Genomic DNA, 27,807 nt, shown 5'->3' with positions numbered 1-27,807 from the left:
TATATACTGCTTGTTTCCTGGAGAGAAAGGACACCTGAAGATCTTGATCCACTCGTGTTTGTGGAGTCTCCCGTCCCCCCTCCACTCTGGCTCTGTGGTCTGTCCTGAGTGGAACAGCTGAGTGGCCTGACTCTTGTCTTACATACCTTTGGGTCAGCATTCTCTCACATTCTAATAAGCCTGGGATCTTTTTGGGGAGCACCTGATTGGCTGGTTTGCTAGGCCTCTTAATTTATAGCTGTTTGGATCCCATTCACTTCCATCACATGACCCTCTTATCCTGCCATAGGACATTGCCATCATTGTATGCAGACATTAAAAAATAAATTTTGTATGGGGACCACAATTTGGCTGAAAGCCCAGAGGCCCACAGGCCTATTGCAGTGTGCTGAGTGTCCTGGGGGCATGAAGAACACTGAGGCGTGGACTCCTGGGATAGGGCTTGATGGGCCTCTTGAGCTTGGTGGGGGCTTGGCTGAAGGCCCCTGAGATAGTTAGCTCTTAGGAGCGGCTGCACACCCCATCATTGGATGTAAGACCATGCCATTGTTTGTGTGAATTCTAAAAGTAATATAAAAATGCTTAGCATGAAGAAAAAGAATCAGGCCATACATAAATATGTGTGATAAAAAGAGACACTGGCCACCTCATCACTGGGAGATGACCAGTGTTTATGGAGGGACTTGTGGGTTTTTATGTCCTGGCCTCTGTGAGGAGCTTATCTTTCCTGAACTAATAGTGGTCCATCGTCTCCCTGCAGAACATGGAGAGTTCCTGGCTCTGGACCTTGGAGGGACAAACTTCCGTGTGCTTCGGGTAAGAGTAACAGACAACGGGCTCCAGAAGGTCGAGATGGAGAACCAGATCTATGCCATTCCCGAGGACCTCATGAGAGGCAGCGGCACCCAGGTATGACCTTTCTCTCAGTGGCTGCTGGGGCTGTGGACTCCACAGGCGCAGATGCTGCTCTTTCTCTGGTCTGAAGGGAGGAGACCCTGACTGAGGCTCAGATTTTCTGTCCTCTCTCTGCCTGGTGACCCCTTCCTACGCCTGGAGGCTGAGTGAGGCACCTCCGTCAGGAGAGGTGCACACGGACCATAGAGCAGAGAGCACATGTGAGGCCCCAGTGTCTGGATGTGCTGTAGTGATGTTTTGATTTGCCATGTCTTTTAAGATCTGCTTGCAAGGGCTGGTTATTGATGGAAGCCTGCTGGAGGCTGGACCCACACTGCTGGACACTTGTGGTTGTTAGTGGTGCCATTGAATGGCAAGTCAGAGCATGGGATTGTGGTTTGACACTGCCACCTGCCCCTATGGTCATTCTGCAGCCCTCTCTGACTCATATTTATTATCATAGCATCACAGGAAGATGGAACTTGGCTCTTGCCTTTGTGGTTATTTGCTCTTTCTCTTCTTACTGTCTAGAACAGAAGAGGTTTTGCGTATAGGGGTGGAAGCCTATTGAGAAGACATCAAAATCCGGCTTTGGGGTGTCTGTCCCCCTGGAACTGTAGGGGACTCCATGTGCTTCTACATTGCCCCAAATCATGCTTAGTCATCCCCATATTTCTGGGGCTTCTAGAGCATCTAAACAATAAAAGGAGTGGATAAAGAAGAAGTGTGAAATCTGAGTAAGAATCCTCTCAATAATAGCTAGAAGAAAAGGAGATAGGATGGAATTGCCACTGTGATAATCTCCAAACATGTATTGAGCCTCTGCTGTGTATTGAGCAGTGATCCTTGGTGGGAATCAAAGTCCCTGCCTTTCCCCTCCATGGCTTTCAGCACAAGTGGACCACCAGGACACACACCCATCCCTTACAGAGAGTAATAAATGTGTTGAAGTGGATGAGTGACCATCAGGAGGAGCTGACACTTGGTAACCTAGTGTGCGACGGGCTGAGCAAAAGCTTTTTATATACATTTCTTTTTATCCTCATACTGGCCCTATGAGGCTGAGTGCCTCTGTTATCTCACTTTAGAGATGTAGGATTGGGTTTTGAAAGATTGAGTGAATGATTTGGCCTTAGATCATAGGGGTGGTAGGGGTCAGAGTCACAACACAAAGCAAGGTTGATGTGTTTGCACAATTCTAAGGGGCTCCGTCCACTTGGTAAGCTATGTGATGTGGTCCATGTGAGTGGTACTTCCTGGAATTATGCAACATGGTGGTCCTGGATCCCAACTACCTGCCCTTGCTTCCAGAGTAGTAGGCACTCCCTGAAGGGGCTGGTGCTCCTGCACATGTGAAGTCCTGTGGGGCAGGCCCTTTGGTGGCTCTCACTCTCAAGAGTTCCATCAGGAGAGCCCTCCTACAGAGGGGACCTTCTGGCTACCACACCAGAAGTATCTGGCCAGTTGGTGGGTGACAGCCATTGGTCCAGCATGATTCTCTGCTCTTGGGTGTCCAGGGAAATGGGTCTCCCCTTTCAGCTGCTCTGCAAAAACCTTCCCTGGGATGTTCTTCTTGTTCCTGCTTCAGCTGCTTATCAGTTCATGGGTAGGAATCACTGAAGACCTTCCTGGAGATGGAACTGCTGTAGGATCACTTTCAGCTAGAGTGCTGGCTATTCCTGCTGATTTTCTACCCAGCATGTACTAAACAAAAGAGTGAATAGCCCATAAGATGCTCTTCCAGTGGTCACTTTTTAGGCCTTAGGGTTTGGAAGAGGTGGACCCTTCTTATTCCAAATATACTGTTCTTCCCCACCATACTGGGCCACCTCTTCGGAAGGGAATTTCAGAACACAAGTAGAACGTGGGGGACATACTATTAGACTCTTTATTTGTCTCTGGGGACAGCGCTGAGGGTAAACTTGCTTTCCTTGTTTTAATGATGGAATTGGACAAGGGAGGTGAAGTCCCGGAGATTGTGTGGGATTTTAGATCTATGGGGGTGGTCACAGCTCTGGTATACATAAACAATGTTGTAGTCCAAATTTAAAAAAAAAAATCTATGAGTGCCACCTAGAAGAAACTATAAAGCTATTGTGATATCTTAAAAGTCTTGAATAAATGGAAAAGTGCTACATAAAAATGAAACATGAAGAAAATATAGGTGTTTATTTCACTCTAAGGAAGGGAAAGAATACTCTATGCCTAAAAGCAGAAAACAGTTGGTCAAAAGACTGGAAGGAAATTCCTAGTGGTTATTGTAGTCATGGAATTACCGGTGCTTTTTTCCCCTATATTTTTAATTTCTTTTGGATCATAGGTATCAATCTTTTAATTGGAGGAAAACAAATGGGTTTCCAACATAAAATTTAGTTAAGACCGTGACCAAATCACTGAGCCCTAAACTTGCAAAAATTTCTGAGTATCTGTGAACTTGGGCAGTGTAGGTCCCCGGATAAAATCTTTTAGCACTTGAGAGGACTTCTACCACTTGGGAGCAGTGCATTACAAATTGTAATAAGATTTTTTTTTTTAAAGATTTTATTTATTTATTCATGAGAGACACACACAGAGAGAGGAACAAAGACATAGGCAGAGAGAGAAGCAGGCTCCATGCAGGGACCCTGATGTGGGACTCGATTCTGGGACTCCAGGATCACGCCCTGGGCCGAAGGCAGACAGTCAACCACTGAGCCCCCCAGGCATCCCTTTAATAGATCTTTAAAGTGGATCTTGTGGGAAGAAGAGTGAGCAGATTCTCAGACCAATAAGGAAAAGGAAACCTCTTCTAACCTTATGAAATGATGCCCTTTGAGCCTTTTTATGGCAGGAAGGTGTTAGCTCTTTCTCCCAGTATCTTATCCTGAGATCATCAGCTAATAGAAAAGGAGATAGTCTTCCAATTAAGAGAGCAGATGGTCATCTCTTCCCTGCTTTTAAAGATGTGTAGGTTCTCCTAACCGAGCATTGTCCAGTAGAACTTTTCGAAATAGTAGAGCTGCTTCATATCTGCCCCTTGCAATATGTTGGCCACCAGCTAGCTACTGGTGGCACTGAGCACTGGAGATGTAGTCAGTGTGACCGAGGTAATGACTATTAAATTTTTTTAAGATTCTAAGTGATTAAAATAACCACAGATGGCTAGTAGCTACTGGATCAGGCTGCATATAAGTTATTACCTCTTCACTGCCTCTCCTTGTTGGCAGCACAACTGGAAAGGGAACGGTGGATCAGGGCTGGATAAGGGAACCCATATTGCTTTTCCTCCTTAAAGCTCCCCATCCCTTCATTTCTGATGATTGGCCTTATCTCTTGGCACTGCTTCAGCAACTTCCTTTTTTTTGAGTAAACACTATTTTTACTAAAGGTCATTTGACTAGACTACCAGGAAGAAGGTGCTGGGAATTTGGTTATATTGTAAATTTTGTCTCTGGTCAACTTCACAATAGAAGAACAGAATTTGAGTATTGATCTAGAAACCTTACGTACATATTAAAATACTTAGCTTCTGCTCAGAGTAGTTGGCACTTTTGCACTGGTGATCCTCTTTGTGAGAGAGTCTTGTGGTTGCCCAGTCTTTGCTTTTGAGAATGTTTTGATTTGGAAATTGAGCGTTTCAGCATCAGCTGAGGTTAATTTTGTATGTGACATGACAGGGACAGGATCAATGCAGGAAGTTGTTAGAGCTGGCCTCCTTCTAGATGAGGGTGGCCTTGTTTCCTGGACTGCTCCCTGGAAGCATACCTCAGACATCTGGGGAGCCAAGTGGCATCTCAGCCTACTCTGCCACCCGCCCTCCCCCAGCCTGTCAGTTCCTTTGTAAATGTAAATACTTTATGTGGTTAGTGCAGTGATTTTCAAAACACTGCTTCAGGATCACTTGGAGGGCCCCGCCTCTACAATTTCTGATCCAGCAGGTTTGGGTTTGGGCCCTAGAATTTACATTTATAACATGATGTTGGTGATGTGCTGGTCCAGGACAAGCAACCTCTGGGAGCCTCTGGTTTAGTGGAATCTTCCTTACTTCTGTCTGGAGAGGAAAAGATATATTCTTATCTACCCACCTTGGCTTTTAGGTTTTGCTATCTGGTCACCCTGGCTCTTGGCATCTACTTGGTCTCCTTGGCCTCTGCTTACTTTTTGTACCAGAATGCCCCTGGCCTCAGGCTGTCAACATCTAGAGGGGGTCTCTCCTAGAGGGAGTCTCTGAGAATGCTGAGTGGGCAAGAAGGAAGCCATGGGACTGTGGGCCTTAGGGCTGATTGAAAGCCTGGGTAATTGTAAATACAGCTTTTTCTTAGGAGCTGTGGGTCCTGCTTGGCATGGTCACAGTTGTGAAGCTGCTCATCCATAAAACCCTGTTTATTCTTTAGTGCTTTTCATGGACTCACTTGGTGTTTCATTCTGAAGTTAGAAATCAAAGATAACTTCTTTGAAATGTTCCTGGAAAATTACTTTTCCAGAATGGAGGAAAAATATGAGTTACTTATTTTTGTTAAGTTCATTCATAGAATGCCAACAGAGAATGTTGTTCCCCAATCACAAGAGACAGGGATGTTAAAATACTTTTTGGCAGTGAGATAGGCTGCCCTCTCTGGCAAGACAGTCAGCTGTGCACCCATGTCAAGGAGGGTTCTGACAGAGCCGCCAAGGGATGTTCTGTTCCTAGGGTATCTGATAACTTTGTAATTAGCTTTACCTATGATTTCCCCTGCCCCACACGGTTCTAGTGACAGTGGTTTGGATAAACGGTTTGTGTGGATGACAGTATTTAATAAGCACTAACTAATGTTAAGCCTATCTGTACTGACTCATTTAATCCTTTTGGTAACGCTGAGGGCAGGTATAGTTATCACCTCCATTTTATAGATGAGCAAATTAAGACTTCAGAGGGGATACATATCTTTTGCACAAATTCAACTAGTTCTTTTCTAAGCTTCAAGTCCAGGTATGCTCTTAATTTCCATGCTATTTTCCCTCCCTACTCATCTTCCTGTGTTGTGTGCCCTTAGCTGTTTGACCACATTGCCGAATGCCTGGCTAACTTCATGGATAAGCTGCAAATCAAAGACAAGAAGCTCCCCTTGGGTTTTACTTTCTCATTCCCCTGTGTCCAAACGAAACTAGATGAGGTAAGATGAGTTCTTTAGACATTTTTGTTGCTTCATTCTTTGGGTTGGAAGGTCTGGGATGAACTTTGAGCCAGTTGCTTCTGTGGTTTCAGAGGCGGCTCTGATGCTTGTATGGATGGGGTTTGAGTATTGAGAGTTCTGTCCTTCTGGTTGAGTGTGTGTAGGTGTGGGTGGGTGGTGAAGAAATGTCAAATGGGGAGAGGGTCTTTATCACTCATCTCTCAAAGGATAATATACAACCCCCCATAGGTTGTACATTATTCTCATCCCTTTTAGGGAACCAGGAATGAGAACTCCTTTGTGGAGTATCATGATAAAGTTTCTTGGAAGAAAGATGTCTAGGGAGTTAAGGATGAGAGTATCTTATTTTGGCATTTCCATAGCCTGTTCTTTCCACTTCTTGGGGGCAGTAGATCATGAAGGAATCATTCATTGAATCTTCTTTCTGGAGGTTTTTGATGGGGGCCCCGTTTCTCTTTCCTAGGCTAGTCAGGAAGCAGTATGAATATTTAAGCGTGGTTGTAGTTTAGCTTAGCTCCATGGCAGAGGTCTCCACTTATGACTGGTTGTTTGAGTAGTGTGATCTGAATTTTGTGAGGAATCAGTGTTCATTCCTTGGTCCTTTTTTCAGAGTTTCCTGGTCTCCTGGACAAAGGGGTTCAAGTCCAGTGGTGTGGAAGGCAAAGATGTGGTTACTCTGATTCGGAAGGCCATCCAGAGGAGAGGGGTGAGTAGGGGAAGCAGGGATGGGGAGGCAGGAGTTTGGGGTCTGGAGGCTTTTTACATTCTTTTGAGTCTGTTCTGAAATCTTTCCTAGTCTGTCCTCAAATCAGCATGAGAACCTTTTTGTAGTTCTTAAGGAGAGGTTTTCTTTTCCTTCCAGGCTAGGTTTACCCAATACTATTAATTTTTTCTCCCCAGTGTTACTGAGGTATAGTTGATGTATGGCTAAGTTTAAGGCATGCTTCATAATAACTTGGCATCCACATACTGTGAAATGATTGCCACACTGATAATCTTATATATAATTAGATGCCTCTTGGGTCTTCACATTCGCATGATGGATAACAACCAGATACATTTGAATTTCTCATAATAATGTGATGGATTAATAATCTTAGCCTTGGTACAAGAAAAACCCTTCAGTCTTTAACCTGAAGAAGCTTGATTATCATTTTCAAGTAAGAAGGTTGGGATAATGTTGGTATCAGGATAGAAGGAGGGAGAGAAAGAAAAGGAGAAGAAAGAGAAGGAGAAGGGGACAGCAATGATAAGATGGGCTCTTGTGAATGCAGTGATGTCTATAAACTAGACTGTGGGTTTGGTGGCCTCCATGGTGAGGACAGGCAGGGTGGGGAGTGAGTCACTGCTGTCAGACCAGATCGGGACCCAATTCCCAGCTCTAACCTTCTTTGGCTCCCAGTAGGGTTTGTAAGGGGGCAGCCCTTATGCACCTGAGCTGTGTGTCTTGCTGCTCTTTCTCTCTGTCTTCACAATTGTAACCTTTCTGTGATGGTGATATCAGAGCCCCCCTTTTATCCCTGCAGGACTTTGATATTGATATTGTGGCCGTAGTGAATGACACAGTTGGGACCATGATGACCTGTGGTTATGATGACCAGAATTGTGAGATTGGTCTCATTGTAGGTGAGTGAACACTAGGTATGGGGAGTCAGTGCTGGCTAATGGATGGGGGTGTGGGCTGGAAAAGGAGAAGGCGTCATGGCCTGGATGCTTCTTTATACTTCATATTAGAAGATCATGGTATGCCTCAGCCAGGACTTGAGAGTTGGGGGTGGTTGTGGATTAGGTCATGCTGGGATACATGCATTCCTGGGCAGCCTCAGGAATAAGAGGGGGTTGGGGGGTGGGGGAGAGGCTGGTGCAAGTGGGTACTAAGCAGTCCTTTGTTTTGGCCAGGCACGGGCAGCAATGCCTGCTACATGGAAGAGATGCGTCACATTGACATGGTGGAGGGCGACGAGGGGCGGATGTGTATCAACATGGAATGGGGGGCTTTTGGAGACGACGGCATACTCGATGACTTCCGCACTGAGTTTGATCAGGAGATCGACATGGGCTCCCTGAACCCCGGGAAACAACTGTGAGGAGCAGCCCCTGTGTGCAGTGGGCTCATGGGGGTGGGCTCAGGAACTTTGGTGCGGGCTGACCAGGGCTGGGGGCTGGTTCTCACTTTTGCTTTATAGTCTTACATCCTGAAAGGTTGCCAGGGCACCCCCTGGTTATGGGAATGATGTGCTCATCACACGCATCATGACTATAAATTGCTGAGAGGGCTCTAAAAATGACAAAACAAGCAGACAGACCAGATTATAGGTAATAATTGGGCTATGTCCTTCAGAGCCATCATTTTAGAAGGCTAATTGTTGGCCCTGCTCTTTCTTCCACCTTCAATTTGTAAGTTGTCCAAAGAAACAGTTTGTGAGACACAGAGGAAAAGTCATCGTGAGATGGCCAAGCCTAGGGCTCCTGAAAGCTATCTTCATAGCTCCCACCCCTGCCACTGCCCAGAGGATGAGGCTATGACAATTGCCTCCTATGTATTGGCTGAGGCTGTGACTCCAACCTCTACTAGAGCTGTCCGGGAGCTGAGCTGGACCAGCTTTAGGCAGACCCGAGGCCTGTGGAAAAGTAGGTTTAGGAACCTCCTTGGCCACTTCCCTGAACCTGTGGCCCAGCAGGGGTTCTTGGGTGGACTGAACCAGGAGGGCCTCCAACATTTTGCACCCTGAATATTATACTCTCCAGCCTGACTGGACTTGATTTTTAGTTATTTTTGACTGTTACAAAACATTATTTCGCTGTCATTATTACACCAACATTGGCCCAATGTCCCTATTAAAGATCTTGAAACAAGGATTGCTGTAAGCTCTGAAGGCAATTACAAAATGTTTTGAGCAATTCAGGTCCCCTCTGGTCTTCTTGCTGTATGACTGTTGCAGGAAACCTTCTAGCATAGATCTTTGCTCAGAGAGTAAAACCCAACTCTATCAGCCAGCTCAGCAATGGGGTACCTTTTTCTTTACAGGGAGAGTCCTTGCTTCCTCAAGGCATGGTTTATATAAGTCACAAGCTTCTCCCACATACTGAAGCATGAGTCCACTGATCTGTAGCTTTCATAGGAACACCCTGGCTATGTCTGCCATGGCTGGTGAAAATCTATGGGTTGAAAAGTCACTCACTCAATGTCTGCCTCCAAGAATGAGGCACACCCAAGCCATTCAGAGGAGCCATATGCCCGTTAAAGTGTCTGAAGACAATTGCCAACCCTGCCTTGACAACACACCATTGGCCCAGGCTTAGATAAATCAAAAAGTCTGGGAGGACATAGACCAAAGTGTCAGCCATGGTAGCCCCGAAGTCATCATTGGTCTCCAGTAGGAACTTTTTCCCACTCTTTATGTATTTCTAAATAAATATTTTCCTAAATGTTGCCGGGAAGAAAGTGTTTTTAAAAAGCTGAGATAAAAGCTTTTATAAATCACCCACACCTCAGAGTCCCACTGGACCCATTCCCTATCTTCTACAGACCTAGCTACTTGGAGAAGGTGCAGAGGCAGATACACGAATTCCTGCCTGTAAAAGCCAGGCTGCCTCCCGCACAGCGTGCCTGTGCTAGGGCTTGGACATTGTAAGTGCACCCTCGGCTCAAGCAGTTTTGTCAGCTCCGCACTTAGTTCCAGTTCTGCCACACCTGGCCCTGGGTCACTTCCTGAGGGCCCGGCTTCCTCCTGTAGATTGTACCAGATGATGTCGTAACCCCTTAACACCCTCGCTCTGGGTTTCTTCGCTGAAGCCCTGCCTAGGTAGCATCTGCTGGCCCTGGGGGCCTCCTCTCCAGACCCCAGATCCTTAGATACCAAGAAAGGGCATTCTTTGCTGCCACAGAGAATGCTGAAGAAGGTTCAGTTTCTCCTATCACACAGTTTGAGCCTGAAAGCCTGGCTTCTAAAGAAAACAGCATCACCTAGTGTTGAAAAAATTAATTAGCTGATTAGCTCTCAGCTTGGGGGCAGCCCTCTGTCTTTCTAAAACATGCCTTTATCTTGTCACCTGCCTGCTCAGAAACTTCCAACATTTCCCACTCCCAGATTCCCACGACCATCTGATGTTCTAATCTGACCTAATCCTGCCCTGGGTTGTTTGTACTGTTTTCTAGGAATCCACAAATGACCTTGCAAGGGGAGGGCAGTGTGAGATGTTGCTGGGCCTGTGCCGCTAATTTGATCATATTGACCTTTTTTTTCTCTTGTGTATAACTATTGAGGTTCTACATAAGGTTTCATTTTTAAAAAGTATTTCCTTGCTAGAGAAAAAAAATTAAGTCAATACCCTACACAATAGTTACTTAACCTAAAATTCAGGCTGTTCTACAATGTTCCAAATCCCCTGGATATTGTTTGGCTGCTAACGGCCCTTTCCCTCCATAGTTCAAAGCCCCACCTGCCTGCAGAGATGGCCCAGATGCTCCGATCCTGTAGCCTCCCCTGAGCTGTCACCTCCCTGAACATCTGAGTCCCAGCAGTGCCACACAAGTTAACAATTGTGCATCAACCTCACGTGTGTGCATGTTGCCTTCATAGGGAAGTTGTGAGTTCATTGAGAGCAAGGACTGTTATTTATTGTTTGGTCTGTATCCCTGCAGATTTGAGAAGATGATCAGTGGGATGTACATGGGAGAACTGGTGAGGCTTATCTTGGTGAAGATGGCCAAGGAAGAGCTACTTTTCGGGGGGAAGCTCAGCCCAGGGCTCCTTGCTACTGGCCAGTTTGAGACCAAAGACGTTTCAGATATCGAAGGGTAAGCTTCCAAGTCCCTCTTTGTTCGCTGGGTCTCCAGAAGAGTGGACAGGCCCTTAGGGAATGAAAAAGGGGGGCTGGGTGTTGACCCTTCAGATTTGGACAGCAAGAAGGTCTTGTGCAATGTGGTCCTTGGCAGGCATGTGGCTTGACTTAACTTTTCAGACTGTCTGTACCCTTGTCCATTACCCAGGTGGCTTCTGGTGCTACATGGGTGGGACTGGGGCTTGGCTTAATGCCAGAGGCTCCCAGTGGGCCCTTGATGACTCATGTATCTACTTTCCTTCTCTTCTCCTGAAGCTCTGACATTTCTTTCTCTGTTGGTGAGTCTCCAAAAGGGCTCTGTCCTGCTTTATAACAGAAGAATAGGTCTTTCGATGGCCCTAAGATTTACCCATTTAGTTCCAATAGGTATAGAAGAAGCCGGCATTTCACACAGTGGCATGGTTGAGTGAGGATGGCCTGAATCTTGTTTTTCAGTTAACAGTATTCAAAGACTTGGGCTCAGTTTCCTGTTCTTGAGACTTTCACTTGTCGCTTGAGGAGCCTGTTGTTTCAGGGACCAGATGTGGAGAGGAAGGGATTTGGATGCTAGAGGGAACAGTGAAACAGTTCCAGTGACCTCAAGTGGAAACTCTTGAGGGAATTGTGCTTGCTTGTTAAACGCTAAGGGGACGGAATAATGCATGCTTGTGAGAGCACTTAGTTCCCCTGAGAATACTGCTAAGTTCATGGCAGCAGACACTAGCACAGTCTCTAGCACAGGTTAAAGCAGTGCCTGCTCTGTTGTGAAAGGCAATGAGCTGACTGCTTCATAGAAAATGAGCTCTGCAGCTGGGTGGTTGGTGGCAGGGACACTGTTCCTTCTACCCCTAGATAGAAAAACATAGCATGTTCTCTCCCCACCCCCTTCCTCTCTCTGTCTCTCTCTGTTTCTCTCTCTCTCACACACACACACACGCACACACACAAAACTTGGTGTGTGAAGCCATAAGAGCAGAGCCTTGTCCTTACATAGTATGTGCATAAAAAATACTGGTTTTCCCATTGGGAAAAAGAAGCACTTGAGCACTGTGTATGTGTGTGTGAATGTATGAGTGTGTGTGTCTGAGAGAGGAGCCTCACATTGGCTCTGTTGTGTTTCCCCTTTGTTCTGCCTTTCCGTTGATGGGCAGAGCCCTGAAGGCGGTGTTTGTTGGGAGATGGTGTTTGCTGGCGCTGAGCGGCTTCCTTGTCGGCCTGCAGCCTGCCCTCCCACTGGCCACAGTGGGTTGGCCATGTGCTCACACACTGTCCTCCTTCCCAGGGAAAAGGATGGCATCCGGAAGGCCCGTGAGGTGCTGGTGCGGCTGGGCATAGACCCGACACAGGAGGACTGCGTGGCTACTCACCGAGTCTGCCAGATTGTGTCTACACGCTCAGCCAGCCTGTGTGCAGCCACCCTGGCAGCCGTGCTGCGGCGCATCAAGGAGAACAAGGGCGAGGAGCGGCTGCGCTCCACCATTGGGGTTGATGGCTCCGTCTACAAGAAGCACCCACAGTGAGTCAGTGTGCTGGAATCCACAGTGACGGGGCCCCTGACAGGCCTGAAAGAGGACCCTAGTAACTCCACGGTCAACTCCATATTGCATCCTGGGGTGGTGATGGACCATGGAGTTGAGGGGCTCTGTAGAATAAGCTCCCAGCTGGGCATGTGGGGATTGGGAGCATGTCCTCCTTGGCAGGCTTGGAGGTGATTCCTGAGGGTTCCCAATGACTAGAGTTGCACTCAAGGCTCTCCTGGCCATGGGACTCTGTCTACCACCCTCTTGTTGAGGAGTTGGGTTTCTTTGCACTTGTTTCCTTGACTTTCATGTTTCTGGAGGGTCCATTCAGGTGGTGTGCCAGAGGACACCCGAGCTCAGTCTGTCTGACTGACCTGGGCATTGAATAATCTGGCACTTCCCCTCCACATTTGATCCCTTCAGTCCCAAGTATCAAAATAATCAAATTTCATTTGGGTCCTGGCTGCTCTCTCTATGGTACTCACTTATCTCATTTTCATCAGATACGAGTGCCAGTGCAGCATGCCTTTGTTAACTGAATTGGTCTTCTAATCCATTGCTTCCAAAACTTGAAAGTGCACATGAATCACCTGGGGAATCTTGTTAAGAGACAGATTCTGATTCAGAAGGGTCCAGCCCTTGACACTGTGTCTCGGCCCCTGGTGTGCTGCTCACAGACCATACCTGGAACAGCAAGGCCCTGGAGACCAGGGCTTAGAGCAGCTACCACCCGAGAATTTCTTGCTGAACACACCTGTTGTCTTGAGCTGTTCAGGCACCTTTGGGATTGTTGTTACTAATTGGCCATAGAGACCAAAGTCCAGAAAAGCGCTTCTCCTCTTTCTGTTTTGGGTCTTTCCCAGGCAGCATCTAATGAAATGAGCACCGAAGGCCAAATCATCATTGGTGTCAGAGTCCCCTGATTCCGATGCCCATGTATGGGGTGGAAGAGCTGTGGCCTGTGGGAAGGGGAGTTCTTAATGTGACCCTGTGCAGGGGGGAGTGCCTTCTGACAATGATCCTTTTCCCTTCCCCCAGCCAGGGTGGTCATGGATGAATATGTGAGCTTTAATAGTGTTGACTGCCAACTTGGGAGGGCAGGGAGAGTCCATTCATCTGCTTCCTGTAGGTGCCTCCTGACCTTGGGGCTGAGGCGGCCAGCCTTTTGCCCCATTGACTCTAACATCTCTTACCCTGTCTCGGTGACTGCAGTTTCGCCAAACGTCTTCACAAGACCGTGAGGCGCTTGGTGCCCGACTGTGACGTCCGCTTCCTGCGTTCCGAGGATGGCAGTGGCAAGGGGGCGGCCATGGTGACGGCAGTGGCCTACCGGCTGGCTGACCAACACCGAGCTCGCCAGAATACCCTGGAGTCTCTGAAGCTGAGCCGCGAGCAGCTACTGGAGGTCAAGAGGAGGATGAACGTAGAAATGGGGCGAGGTCTGAGCAAGGAGACTCATGCCATTGCCCCCGTCAAGATGCTGCCTACTTACGTGTGCGCCACCCCTGATGGCACAGGTATGCGGTGCAGCTGCTACCCAGCTCACTGTGGCGGGTCTTTGTTGTGATGTTCAGGCCTCAGGCACTCCCTTAGCTTTAGCATTGGCTATTTGGACCAGAACATGTTTCTTCAACTACGGTACTAGGAGATTCTAGTGTTTAGTAAGTTCAACCAAGGCATTCCTCTAAATTGAATAATAATAATAAACACTTATTGAATGCCTGCTATGTGTCAAGCACTTCTGTAAGCATTTAATCTTTAACTGTTAACAGAGATTAGTAATTAATTTTGTTAACAAACTAAGACGTATGGCATAAAACTGAGGCACAGAGAAATTAAGAGACCTGCCCAAGATCACACAGCTGGAAAATGGTAGAGCTGGGATTCAAACCCAGGAATTTTGGTTTAAGGTTCAGTTCTTATAAGCCCTAGGTCAGGTGTTGGCAAACCTAAGGCCCATGAGCTAAGTCTGGCCCACTACTTAATTTTTTAAATAAAGTCTTACCAATACACAGCATGTCCAATTGTCTACGTATTGTTTGTTTATGGCTGCTTTGCACTACTGTGACAGAGTTGTATGGTTGCAGCAGGGATTGTGACTCACAAGACTAAAATGTTTACTGCCCAACCCTTTATAGACCAAGATTGCTGACCCATGGTCTGGATCTTGCAAATTGAGACATGGTGATCTTTTCCCAATTCAGAGAAAACTAACATTGAGCAGGCCAGTGTCACACATTGGTACGGGTGCCAGAGGTAGGGACTGGGCCTTGGTCCCTTCTCTTCCGGCTTCTGGCCTGTGGGCCTGAGTGAGTGACTCAACCTAGCTCAGCCAGGTCTGCCTCCTCCACCAGGGGGAAAAGCCATGTGTCCTCCTCAGGGCTGCCTGAGGGTTGTATGAAGGGTGTTTCTGAGGCACGTAGCACATTAGGATTGCCCAACAAAGGAGGGTTTTTTCATGTAAAAAGATTTCCCTTAAAAAGTTGAACTCTGTTATTTCTTCTCTATTCTAGAAGATAGGATAAGGTGGCCTTTAAGCATGAATGACATGTTTAGAATTCTTTTTTAAATAGATTTTGTTTATTTATTTGACAGAGAGACAGCACATGTAAGGGAGCATGAGCAGGGAAAAGGGCAGAGGAGAAAGGAGAAGCAGGCTCCTCCCTGAGTAGGGAGCCCGACACTGTGGGGCTCCATCCTAGGACCCTGGTATCATGAGCCAAAGGCAGACGCTTAATCGACTGAGCCACCCAGGTGCCCCTAGATTTTCTGAGTGTACTGTATCATGTATCACAATTTCTAGAGTCCCGCAGACCTCCTTGTGGCTTCTGGGGCCATCTGAACTCATTTGAGGACCAGTAAGGAGACAGCAAGGCCCTGGTCCCAGGGATCTTATTTTCTTTCCTGTTAAATGGAGCACACAGTCCATTTGAGGGGCTGCCAGAGGAGGTGCCTGTTAGGGGAAAGTGCTTGCGACTGTCACTCTGCAGTGGTGACATGGCACTGCTGCAGCACATCATCTTCCTGGGTTTCTTTTTTAGAGAAAGGTGACTTCCTGGCCTTGGACCTTGGAGGTACCAATTTCCGGGTCCTGCTGGTGCGTGTGAAGAATGGAAAGCGACGCGGCGTGGAGATGCACAACAAGATCTACTCTATCCCGCAGGAGGTCATGCATGGCACTGGGGATGAGGTGAGGCAAGGTGGCACCTCTGGGAGGGGACCCCAGTAGATACCTGCTTCTCGCCCAGGAGGGCAATGCTTTCTCTGCTCACCCAATGTCCCAAGGAGGGCTAGGTGGGCTGGGGCCCTGGCCTGGTCTTCACTCAGGTTTGTGCCCGAGCTTGCATTTCTCTTGAGTGGAACCTCCCGAGCTCGTGGGCAGGGCCTCTTCCTCAGAGCCTGACTTTTCCCCGCAGCTCTTTGACCATATTGTCCAGTGCATCGCCGACTTCCTTGAGTACATGGGCATGAAAGGCGTGTCCCTGCCTCTGGGTTTCACCTTCTCCTTCCCCTGCCAGCAGAACAGCCTGGATGAGGTAATGGAGTCTTCCCAGAGGGCTTGCCTGTGGGCTTTGTCGATCTACCCCAGCCAGAGTTTGTAGCAGGGGAGAAAGTTGAGTTGAAAGGAGGGAAGAAGGGCATGAGTAAGCAGAGGTGACAAGGGGCCTGTTGAAAGGAATGGTTCAGTTGGAGCTAGTGGAGGTTAAGTAGGTCACGATGGTTGGGATGATGACGATGATGCTAATCAAAATATAAACAACAGTGAACATTTTTGCAGCACTTTATGCCAAGCACTGCGCTAGGCTTCCTCCTATGTGTTATCTCATTTAACCCTCACAGCAGTTATATAAGGTAGGTGTTTATATGCCCATTTTGCAGAAAGGAAAACAAAAGAGATGTCAAGTATCTTGCACCAGATCAGAAGGCTTAAGAGTGGCCAAGCTAAGATTTGAATTCTGATTTCCTATATCTGAGCCCCTGTTCTCAATGGTGCCCACCAGCTCCTGTGGGACATTTTCATTCATCTCCTGTTGTTTAGATGCCCTAGTTCTTGTCCTTGCTTCCCTTTTCATTCCTTTTCAACTTGCCTTCCGTGAATGAAGAGCTGGTGTGCTCAGATATTCTGGACATGGTGTATTGGGAATGTAAGAGAGCTGAGTACCAGGCCTGGGTTTGTTGTGGGTTGACAGTCAGCATATTGGTTGTTAGGATACTATTGCCCAAGCAGTTGTCTCTCTGTGTCAGTTGGTTCTCTAGATGCTTACCTGCCTGTTTACGAATGGACCGTATGCAGTGGACAAAGTGGCCAGGGTACACAAGGCATGGTTCCTGCTTTAGGGGCTCACACACAGACTGTGCTGATGTAAAGTGAGCAAGCTCAGGAAGGCCTGAGCTGCTGTTGGGAACAGGGCACCCATCAGGTACAGGAGCCCGGAGGCTGCACAGTATGACTTTAACCTAAGCGCATACCTGGGAAGAAGACTTGGATCATCATCCAAGTGTGAAGAATGAGTGGATGGGAAAGAAGGGCAGACAGGCCTGGCAGTGTGGAGGAGAGCACAGAAGTGGGAAACATCTCAGGTACAGGGAGCTTGGTTCAGTGGGGAAGAGAGGCCAGCATTTGCCACAGGATCCTGGAATAGCAGCCTTGATGTTGCTCAGCTGAGTTTCGTAAGTGCTTCCTCCTACTCCCCTCTGAGTTAAATTCATCATATGCGCCAGTCTAGTGGAGGTTTTGGGATGTCCTACAATCAAAACCCTTGCCTAATCCAATATTTCCCAACATCTGTCTCACCATTTGTCCGGTGTTAATAGGGCAGTGTTACTCTTTGCTTTTCTGTTTTGCCAGTTTTATTGAGATGGTAACATGAACACCATGTAAGTTTAAGGATAACAGCACGATGATTTAACTTACATCTTTTGTGAAATGATCATCACAGTAAGTTTAGTTAACATCTGTCATCTCTCTCTCAAAAAAAAATCTGTCATCTCATATAGATAAAAAACAAGAAAAAGAGCTAAAAAAGTTTTTTTCCTTGTAATGAGAATTCTTAGGATCTACTCTTTCACAATTTTCAAATATGCTGTATAGCAGTGTTTGCTCTGTTCATTCCATCCTGAGCATTTCCCTTATCACTGGAAGCTTGTACCTTTGACCACCTTCCTCTGATTCCCTCTCCCCAGCATTTCTCATTTCTTTGTCTCGAAACATTATGGTTCTCAGTGTCGATGCATTGGGTTTTCAAAGCCTTCTCCATTTGCATCAGTTTACCGAAGGGAACATGAAGATAAATATTTGTGATACTTAATGAAACATTGCATGTTATAATGAAAGCATTAGGAACAAATCCAATTATTCAACAGTTGGGAAATAGTTAACAAATTCTGAGCCATGCACTGCCTCTTAGCAGTAACTAGTTTTTTTGGAAGAAATTGCAATGATATGGGAAAAAAAAACTTAATGGTAAGACTAACAAATTTTTTAAGAAAAAGATAGTCTCTACAATATAGAAGCCTGTAAAAATTATAATTCATAAGATGAGAACATAGTACTCCAGTATATATGCTTCCAGGCTTTTCATACTGAAATATTCTTAAATAGACACACCTTACTTTTCATGCCAACATGTATATATCTTTATGTATTTATCAGGTGGCTCAAGAACATGTTCACTGTTTTATCTGAATTATAAGACTCCAGATCATTGTATTAGATTTCATTCTGTATGTTCTAAGTTTCTCTAGGGAGCACGTGAATAGTCTAGCATTGTAAAAATTAATAGCAAATAACGTAGAAGCTGAGTTCTTCTCTCTGTCATTGGTCTGTCTGTAAACCGGGTTCTGCTCTGGTAAGATCATCCTGTTGAGTGGAAAATCAGCAGGTGCTGAGGCCCAGAGACTTAAAGCTGCCTTGACCACCTGGTGGCCTGGGGCAAGTCTCCCCAGCTTCAGGCACCTTTCCACATCTCATTATTAAGGACCACCTGGAATAATGTTATTTGGTCATTCTGTAAACTTGAGAGTGCCAAATAGAAAATTTCATTAGAGATGTGAAGCTAATTTGTAGGCAAGAGAGTTAGGTGGAGGTGAGCACACAGTTGTTAGGATATAAGTATGTAAAGCAGGACACTGGCTTAGATTATATCTTGTTTTTCCAAATCTCCTGGGATCTGAACACAGTGTGATGCATCCAGGTTGATTTGTGGCTTGTGATCCCTTGCTGGGCCATAAAATGCCGAGCAAGGCCTGGGGAACCATGCTGGTGGGTGGATAGTGAGCATACAGCCATGTGTGGATTCTGGCCTTGCAGGATGGGGCTCAGGAGTCCCTAATGCTTGTCTCCTGATGGGCTACAACTGCAAAGAGGGAGTCAGGACAAGACACGAAGCAGTTCTCCCACATGTAAAACCACCATGTCTCTCTGTTCCCCTGTGACATGACAGATGGCCACATTAAAAACAGTGGCTCATGGGGGTGCTCTGAGGAGCCTAGAGTGCTTCCCTCATAGGGGTGGTATGAAGCCCAGCTGTCACCCAACTATGGTCAGGGCACTTGTTCATGCCCTACTGAAATTTGACAATTAAGAGACAGACTCTGACTTCTGATGTAAATATAGAACAGGACAGAGCAAACTGCTTTTACCAGTGAAAGAAACACATGTAATAGAACTTCGCTCCCTGGCAGGAGTGCTTGTGTGGTGTTTTGGGGCCCATGCAGTCGGTGAGGCTGGGGGTCCTGCTCCTCTCCCTTCAAGCTTCTGGCCCTGGGCAGGGTTACTCCAGAGCTGCAGGTACCAAGAAAATGGGCCTGGTAACGATAACCATTTCACCAGTTTGCTGTGAGGATTAAATGATAGAACGCATGCATAGTAGGTGCTCAGTCATGTGTAGGAGAGATGGTTGGTTATGAAAGGGGCCCCGTATGACCTGGGGAGGGTGGGAATAGGAAGCCTGGCCAGGCTGTAGGAATCACACAGGAACCCTCTTCTGACACCCTCATCTGTGCTCTTGATTTTTAGAGCATCCTCCTCAAGTGGACTAAAGGCTTCAAGGCATCAGGCTGCGAGGGAGAGGATGTGGTCACTCTGCTGAAGGAAGCCATCCACCGGCGAGAGGTGGGGGAGGCATGGCCTATGGTAGTGACCTGAGTGCTGAAAGGAGGGCAGTGGGTTCGGGGAAGAATTAATGTGATCCTTCAGTGATGACTGAGTGTCCCCCATGTGTCAAGCCCACCCTGCTCTTGGCACTGGGGATTCAGCAGTGAGCACAACAAACTCTTGTGCTGTAAACAAACCCATGAGCCTATGTCAGGTGCTCTAGGGCTGTGAAAGAAAAATGAAGTTGGGTGAGGACAGGGTGAGTGGGCTAGGGAAGGGCACCCTCAAATAGCACAAACAGGGGAGGTCTCTGAGGAGGTGACATTTGAGTAGAGACCTGAATGAAAAGAGAATCAGCTCTGCTGTATAAAATACACTTCATATACATAGGAATCTCCCTTGCACAAGTGTCTGAAGGAAAATGTGGTTCATTGGTGTGGACTGGGGATCTGATTTTACCCTGTCAGGAGTTTGACCTGGACGTGGTTGCTGTGGTGAACGACACAGTTGGGACTATGATGACCTGTGGCTATGAAGACCCTCACTGTGAAGTCGGCCTCATTGTTGGTAAGGACCCGGCTGTCATTCCTGGGCGGCGACCCCCAGCCTCGGGTGAGGGGAGGATGGTATTGAACGAGATGCTGATGTGTCTGTGTTTGGCAGGCACGGGCAGCAATGCCTGCTACATGGAGGAGATGCGGAACGTGGAGCTGGTGGAGGGGGAAGAGGGTCGGATGTGTGTCAACATGGAATGGGGGGCCTTCGGGGACAATGGATGCCTTGACGACATCCGCACAGAGTTTGATGTGGCTGTGGATGAGCTCTCCCTTAACCCCGGCAAACAGAGGTAGGCACCCCTGGTGCATGTGGGTCCTGGTATGGGTACCCTGAAACTATGGCCACAAGTGATCAGATCGTCTACAGCAGCAAATCCCAGGACACTGGGATCCCAGAATTCCCAAGAGAGGAAGTTTTCTTAGAAAGATTCTTGTCAAATATATCTGGAAAGTTCTCCTTGCTGGACTGTGACACTTTCAAAGCTCAGTTGGGAGGAGCATTTCCTATAGGGAATTGGTCACATAGGTTTTAGAGGGACAAAAAGACATGAAAGGGGGACACTGAGGAACACAGAACAAGGAAATGCTAGAAGCAGCCTCCCCACCCCTGCCTGTGAGAACAGGAGAGAGGGGGTTAAAACCTAGGTCTGGGATGGTGAGGGAAAACAGCCATCTGCTGAAGTAGGATAAAGAAGCTGGTGTGGCAGAGAGAGGAACAGGAAGCAGACAGGACTGTGTCTCTTCCTCCTCCTCCATCCATGCGGTATGTAGCTCTCTGTATTGTCAGGACTGGACAAGGGCCAGCCCCAGCCTGGCAGAGAGGGGATCTGAGCTGTGGGATGATAGTATAAGATCCAGCACACTTCCCACTGGGAAGGTGTGTATAGTGTTTCCTAACTGGATTAATCAAGGGCCATAGTTCTGCAGAATATACTTTTGTTGAAAGTAGAGGTCACAGACCAAAATGCTTATAGGGGCCAGACAGGTGTCATTAATGAAACAAAGGGTGAGACAAGATGGAGTGGTGATGGGGATCTTGGTTGAAACTGGGGGTCTCAACTTTTTAAAAAGCACTATGCAGGGCCAGAAGATCCTCAAGCCATTGAGTAGTCCCATTCAATTCTAGTGGACAAGACAGGGAATCTCCAGTTGGCTCTAGTTACTTGGGTGATCGTGATGTCATGGTTTGGAAAGAGCATGCAGACAGAATACCTCGGGAAGTTCACGATTAAGACTCAGCATCCTGCCCTTTTCTTGGAGGAGGGCTTTGGGTATGTTTTCCTGCTCAAGGAGCTGGGAGGAAGCATTGGAAGGTGCTGAGCCCAGGAGATGGGGATGATCCCAGGGAACCCCATGGGCCTCAGGCAGGTGCTGTTGTCAGTTTCAAGAAGGCTGTGGGTCAGTGTGTATGGATACCAGGAATCCTGCCCAAGTGAATCAAGTGGGACTTCCTTCCTTGGTGGGAATCTGCATGCCCTCTACTTGCTAACTCTCTGGGCATCTCACCTTCCTATGTAACCTCCATGAACATCACCTGCATTGCAGATTCGAGAAAATGATCAGTGGAATGTACCTGGGTGAGATTGTCCGGAACATCCTCATCGATTTCACCAAGCGTGGGCTGCTTTTCCGTGGCCGCATCTCTGAGCGGCTCAAGACAAGAGGAATCTTTGAAACCAAGTTTCTGTCTCAGATTGAGAGGTGAGAATTTGGGCCCGGGGTAGGGTGGGACTGTGTTCTCCCTCTCTTGGACAGACAAGCTGAAAGGATTTCCATAGCTCAAGTAAGATTAGGGCATGGCTTATCTACTGGTCAGTTTGGTAGCAGAGACATTCATATCTATACTGTTAAAGTAACTTATGGATAGTTGGCATTTTAAGCATGGAAAATCCTGCTGAACTGACAGGAGCCCATGCAAAGTAATATTGTTGGGTTTTAGGTCAACCATCTAAGTTAGGAAGAAACTTGCTTCTACGATATAAATTGGAACACACAGAGGATATAGTCTATTAAAGCACTTGCGCCTGGCAGGAGGGCGCTTTTTAACTGCTGCCATGGCGATAAGACGAGCAGGATTGAGTGAAGGTTGGCACGTCAGGCAATCAGAAATCAGGCCATGTGGCAGCTCATTAAAGCAGTACCTCCCTCTTCCAGTCTAACGGCAGCAAAGCCTGTTCCAAATGAGAACAGTGAATTTCAGAGCCCTTTAAAAATTAATGCTGTGCATTACTCTCAGGTGTATGGAAAACCAGGAACTGGATGACCAGCCTGAGTGGGGCGGAGGGTGGGGGGGGGTGGCGGCTAGGGCATCTGTATCAGTGAATAAAAAGAATATGTTTGAGTTTGCATGTCCGTTTGTGTGCAGGAAGCTGATTCTGGAGTTCTAAAACAGTTCCCTTGATAGAATAAATTCATTTTCTTCTTAAAATTTGATTTACATTTATTTCATAAAGAGCACATGAGTAACTATCAGACCACCCCGGGTGGGGGAGTGGAGATAGAACAGAGGTCTATGCTGGTCCTGTTGACCCGTGAACAAAAACGAAATGGGTATGAGAGAGCTTTGCAGCCGAAAAGGCCAACCACAGGCATTATCACTGTCTTTATTCTTTCCAAATGAGTGCAAAACTAGACAGTGAATTTCCTGTTTTTTTCTTAAGTACCAGTTGTATGGTAGCAGTGCCCTGCCTTGCCCAGGCCAAGTGGACATAGGAGCTGTTTCTTTGTGCTCCTGTCACACTTAGGAGGGGCTCAAACAAAACCTCAGGAACAAACCAGTGGGATGGGCACAGGTTCCTAGACTGCTTCAAACATAGGAGCTGTGTTTTGGGGGCTGCCGCCTGGCCAGGCCCCTGGTGTATGTGACTGACCCCTTGCTGTCTCCCTCCACCCCCACTCCGCAGTGACTGCTTGGCCCTGCTGCAGGTCCGTGCCATCCTGCACCACCTGGGGCTCGAGAGCACCTGTGATGACAGCATCATTGTCAAAGAGGTGTGCACTGTGGTGGCACGGCGGGCAGCCCAGCTCTGTGGTGCAGGCATGGCCGCCGTGGTGGACAAAATACGAGAAAACCGTGGGCTGGACACCCTCAAAGTGACAGTGGGCGTGGATGGGACCCTCTACAAGCTCCATCCTCAGTGAGTGCCTGACCTCCACTCGCCCCGTCTGTCTTTTCTTTCCCCATCTCTTCTTTCCTTGCATTCCCTTCTCTTTCTCCCCCTTTTTTATTTTCTAGCAAACCACCCAGCATCTAAAATGCGTGTCTATAACACATACACTTTAGTTTAAAGGTTAATAACCAGAAGTAGGCTTGTGTTTTACCACCCAGCTTGGAGGACTCAGGGTTACACCCCTGTCCCTCTGCCAGGGGAAGGTACTCTGGTGACTTAGTCCCTTGCTTCCTCTGCCATGTATCTCTCTCTCTACATCTCTCCTTTCATGACTGGCTTTTCCTACACAGCATTTATAATTTTGAGATGCATCCACACTGAAGTATGTGGGTATAGGTCATTAATTTTCAGGGCTGGGTAGCATACCTTTGAATGAGTCTACTATAGTTTCTTGTACTGCTAGTTGATATTGGGTTATTTCTAGATTTTTGTCTGCTACAAACAGTGCTCCTGTGAACATTCTAGGAAACGGATGCTGGAACCCTGGAGTGAGGTATTTTCTGCAGTCTGGTGTGGGGGCTGGCCGACTGCAGCCACGACTGTTTTTATAAATAAAGTTTTATTGGAATGCAGCTGTGCCCACACGTGACATAAGTGTTGCCTCTGGTTGCTTTCACTCTATAATGGCAGAGTGGTTGCTCACAAAGCTGCAAGTGTATCTACCTACTGTCTGACTCTTTCATAGGAAACATGTCCCTCGAACTCCCACCAGAGTGGAAGTGTTGAATTCCCTTTTCTTTCAATACTTTTCCCTGTCTCTCCAGCTCTCTTCTTCTCTCCTCTCATCAACCATTGTTCCTGTCCCTTCTTCACTTATTTGCATATGTTTTGGATAAATCATTTTGAAGTCGGGAAGTACCCCAATCCCTTTCCCCTAGAAGCTTCTCAGCTCAAAGTTAAGAAGAATAGAGCTGATACATCCTAGTCTGGACAGTAGGTGGGACAGAGTGAAGATAGAGAGACTCCTCTTTTGAAATGTTGGCGGCTCTCACCATGACTGTTCCAAGGAGTTGAGAGATTTGCCCAGGGCTACAAAGTAAAAAGAGAATCTTGAAGTTCCAAGTCCATTAATGATTAATGTCTCATAAGTGGGAATCTTGGTCTGAATTGAGAGCTGAGAGGGACATAGAAGTTAAGGCACTGGCACTGAGACTTGTTTCGTAGATGATGAGGGCTTCCTGCCCTTGCTCGGTTGGGGAAAGTGGTGACTATCTCTTTCCCTAGTCCCACACTGAAAGGCTGTGATCACCACAATGTGCAGGCAACAACCCCGAGCCTGGTCCTTTAATGGCATCTTGGATTAGATGTGGGTCTAATGTGAATCCCTACCCCTGGGAAATAAAATATCTCATGCATGGGGCTTGGTCTTCCTTCCTGAGGTGCCCATGACTCTTGAATCTTTCTTCCCACTGATGAGTTTTAAGAACACAATTTCCTGGGCAGACCGGGTAGCTCAGTGGTTTAGCGCTGCCTTCAGCCTAGGGCGTGATCCTGGAGACCTGGTATCAAGTCCGGGGTCGGGCTCCCTGTGTGGAGCCTGCTTCTCCCTCTGCCTGTGTCTCTGCCTCTCTCTCTCTCTCTCTCTCTGTATCTCTCATGAATAAATAAATTAAAAAAAAAAAAAAAAAAGCACAATTTCCAAAATCTCAGTTGCCTCACAGTGGCTCTCGGCTCCCCATTTGCCTGCTGTGACATAGAATTTGGGCATGTTGCTAGCCACTCGAAGCCTTGGTTTTCTGATATGCAATACACAGTGTTTCATACATGGTAGCTGTCATCCTTTTGCTTATCTTAGTAGTTCCTGGGGTTCCAGCATCACTTTCTAGGATCTCACCTCGGAGGACACAAATCAATCATGACTAAGGTGCTTTTTTTTTTTTCCTGTGTCTTCTACCCAACATTTGCAGCTTTGCCAAAATCATGCATGAGACAGTGAAGGACCTGGCTCCGAAATGTGACGTGAGCTTTCTCGAGTCAGAGGACGGCAGCGGGAAGGGGGCCGCTCTCATCACCGCCGTGGCCTGCCGCATCCGCGAGGCTGGACAGCGATAGAGTCCCAGAAATCAGAAGGGACTTCCTCTGGTTCCCCCTCTCCCCCACTTTAAATTATAAGATGTCATCCCCTGTGTCAGAGACAGGCCCCTCAGCTTTTCCTCGGCAGAGAGGAGCCCGTGGGACTGGGTGTGCTGTCTGTGGATACCCACTTTGAGTTCAATCCCCAAGCCTTGGCCTCTTGAGATAAATATGTTTTGAAGTAAGGACTTGTTCATATTTGTCACAACTATTCCTACCAGTTCTTTTAAAACTTCAGACAAATTTTAACCTCTAGTAATCCCCCTGACCAAATTCCATGTCCCTGTCTCATCCTACAGGATGGGGACACTAATGAAAAGATATGGTTGCTTCACCATGGACCTTGAACATGATATTTATTTCTAAGTGAAGAGCATCGCCCAGCATGCGGGGGCTGCTATTGTTTCTCCTCTGAGATCCCTCTGGAGATCAAGTTAGCTTGATCCTGATTCTCCCATAGGCAGAAATGGTGTTGGGGGGGAAGAGGGAAGCATAGAGGCAGCAATGGAGGGAAATCCATGGATGGCGACGTGGCAGTCCCCTTTTAACCTCAAATTTCAAGCCTGGTGGGTTCCAGTGGATGCTCTTCCTGGAATGAAAGCATCCTGAATCTGAGAAAGCAAAACCAAGGCCATGAGTTGATACATCCTGTTGGAGAGCATGTCATATCTCCTTGTGGGTTCTGGAGTCACCCATAAGCAATGGACCTTTGGGGCAGGGGAGACTTTTTTGGTCTGTTTTTAAAATTTTCCTGCAGAAGTGGAAACAATTCTATTTTCATTTTAATTTATGTTTGAAATTTACTTAGTTCATGAAGTCCATCTGCTCCTTTATTTTGACACTGTATGTAATGATTGGTTGTATGTAATATATTTATATGTCAATTTGTTCTGTATATAAATACACAGGGTCTTTTCAGACTTGGCCTCTGTAGTCCATGAACGTAGTTACAGGATGGAAGGTGAAGATACTGATAGGTTACTAGAAATACCTCATTCGCCTGCAGGAAGAGAAGGGAAGCCTCTTCAGGGTGAGTGAATGGCCAAGTAGCTCCTTCCCAGCTCCTTTTTAGCCTGCAGACTGGGAAATGTGGAAGGCAGGAGGCAGTGAGGGAAGCTGAGTCTACAGATCACAGAGACCACAGCAACTAGCTGCTCTGTCTAGACCTTCCTGGGGTAATATTACATGGGCTCTTAACCAAAGCAAACAGGAATCCTTTCAGACAGACTCACTGCTTAAGAATTGTCATTAGGACAGCCAGTAGTATTTTTAAGCTATCTAAGAAGATAAAGGAAGCCGCCAAAAACATTTAAAGAAAATTCCGTCTAACTATTATTAATAGCAAACCTAAACCAAACAATGAAGCAATCAAACAAAACCTCAGGAACAACACCTTTGGTAGATTTGTGCCCTCCTAGCAAAATTGGTTTATTTGTAAATGTTTTTACAAGAAGCATTGTCCAAGGGCTTCTCAACGCTGAGCTGTTTTTATATACAGTATTTATTTCAAACTGTTGGTGGGTGTGGGGGGAGGGGGGCATAAAATCTATGCTCTACTTTTCAGGAGTGCAGTTCATTCTGAATCTGAAAGCCACGTCTTCCCTAAGCTATGCACACCCACATACTGCGACTACATGGTAAAGAGGGAATGGCCCTAGAACACTATTGAGTAGGAATCAAGGATCATGAGGAAGAAAAGACAGGATTCACTAGCACCCAACTTTGCACACGTATCATACTTGTTGAGAACAATGTTTGGGTCTGCGTATCACTAAAGAATGCCCAAGAAGTAGAGATGAATTTTAACTTTTAAACTTGAAAATTAGGCACTGTCTGTGAAATTGCACCTTTTTTTTTTTAAAGGTAGAGCTGTATGTATGGCTATTAGTTATGTCATTGGTTTCCAAAAAGGAAAATGCATTTTGAATGTCTGTGTCCCCATGGTTAGGTGACAGTTCCTTGCTGATGCTGCTTTGCCTGATGTAAATACAGTAAATCTCAATCTTTGACTGGGAAGTGTTGAATCTCAAATCTTTGAGCACTCAGTCTAGTAAAGTTGTTGTCATGTATAATAAAGAACTAGTTGAATTAACTATGTGAGGTTAACTATTAATAAATTTTAACATTTTTCAAAATAGCCAACGTGTGGTTCATGAGGATTTTTAAATTTTAACATTTTTCAAAATAGCCAACGTGTGCTTCATGAGGATTTTTAAGGGTACCGTCATCTGTGGGGCATATTATGACTTCCTGACTGGTCTGAATAATTGCCTATCTTGATTTTGACTGCATGTGCTTGCTTGGCAGGTATGTGGCCAAGACTTGGTCTTGACCCTGGATATCTTTCTTCTCAGAACCATGGTTCCAATGAAGCTGGAAGATAGATGACCTTTCCTAGGCCAGTTTTGAGCCTCTAGCTTTCTTTTTTTTTTTTTAAATTTTTATTTATTTATGATAGTCACACAGAGAGAGAGAGAGAGAGAGGCAGAGACACAGGCAGAGGGAGAAGCAGGCTCCATG

The 27,807-nt window shown here is 46.7% G+C and overlaps 1 protein-coding gene across 1 annotated transcript in view; it reads left to right on the top strand.

Annotated features, from left to right (window-relative positions):
* The window catches only part of HK2 (hexokinase 2), a 62,657-nt gene extending 35,233 nt beyond the window's left edge, over positions 1 to 27,424 (top strand). The window contains exons 3-18 of the mRNA XM_025453704.3: positions 761 to 909; positions 5,907 to 6,026; positions 6,658 to 6,753; positions 7,574 to 7,673; positions 7,947 to 8,130; positions 10,693 to 10,848; positions 12,154 to 12,387; positions 13,604 to 13,908; positions 15,433 to 15,581; positions 15,808 to 15,927; positions 19,410 to 19,505; positions 19,955 to 20,054; positions 20,151 to 20,334; positions 21,590 to 21,745; positions 22,948 to 23,181; positions 25,122 to 27,424. Of these exons, the coding sequence (XP_025309489.1) occupies positions 761 to 909; positions 5,907 to 6,026; positions 6,658 to 6,753; positions 7,574 to 7,673; positions 7,947 to 8,130; positions 10,693 to 10,848; positions 12,154 to 12,387; positions 13,604 to 13,908; positions 15,433 to 15,581; positions 15,808 to 15,927; positions 19,410 to 19,505; positions 19,955 to 20,054; positions 20,151 to 20,334; positions 21,590 to 21,745; positions 22,948 to 23,181; positions 25,122 to 25,266 (2,528 nt within the window). The 3' untranslated portion in view covers positions 25,267 to 27,424. The remainder of the gene's footprint in view (positions 1 to 760; positions 910 to 5,906; positions 6,027 to 6,657; positions 6,754 to 7,573; positions 7,674 to 7,946; positions 8,131 to 10,692; positions 10,849 to 12,153; positions 12,388 to 13,603; positions 13,909 to 15,432; positions 15,582 to 15,807; positions 15,928 to 19,409; positions 19,506 to 19,954; positions 20,055 to 20,150; positions 20,335 to 21,589; positions 21,746 to 22,947; positions 23,182 to 25,121) is intronic.
* The last annotated feature ends 383 nt before the right edge of the window (positions 27,425 to 27,807 follow it).

This window comes from Canis lupus, chromosome 17, assembly GCF_003254725.2.
Source record: "Canis lupus dingo isolate Sandy chromosome 17, ASM325472v2, whole genome shotgun sequence".
Lineage (NCBI taxonomy): Eukaryota > Metazoa > Chordata > Mammalia > Carnivora > Canidae > Canis > Canis lupus.
This window is presented reverse-complemented; position numbering and strand designations above follow the sequence as displayed.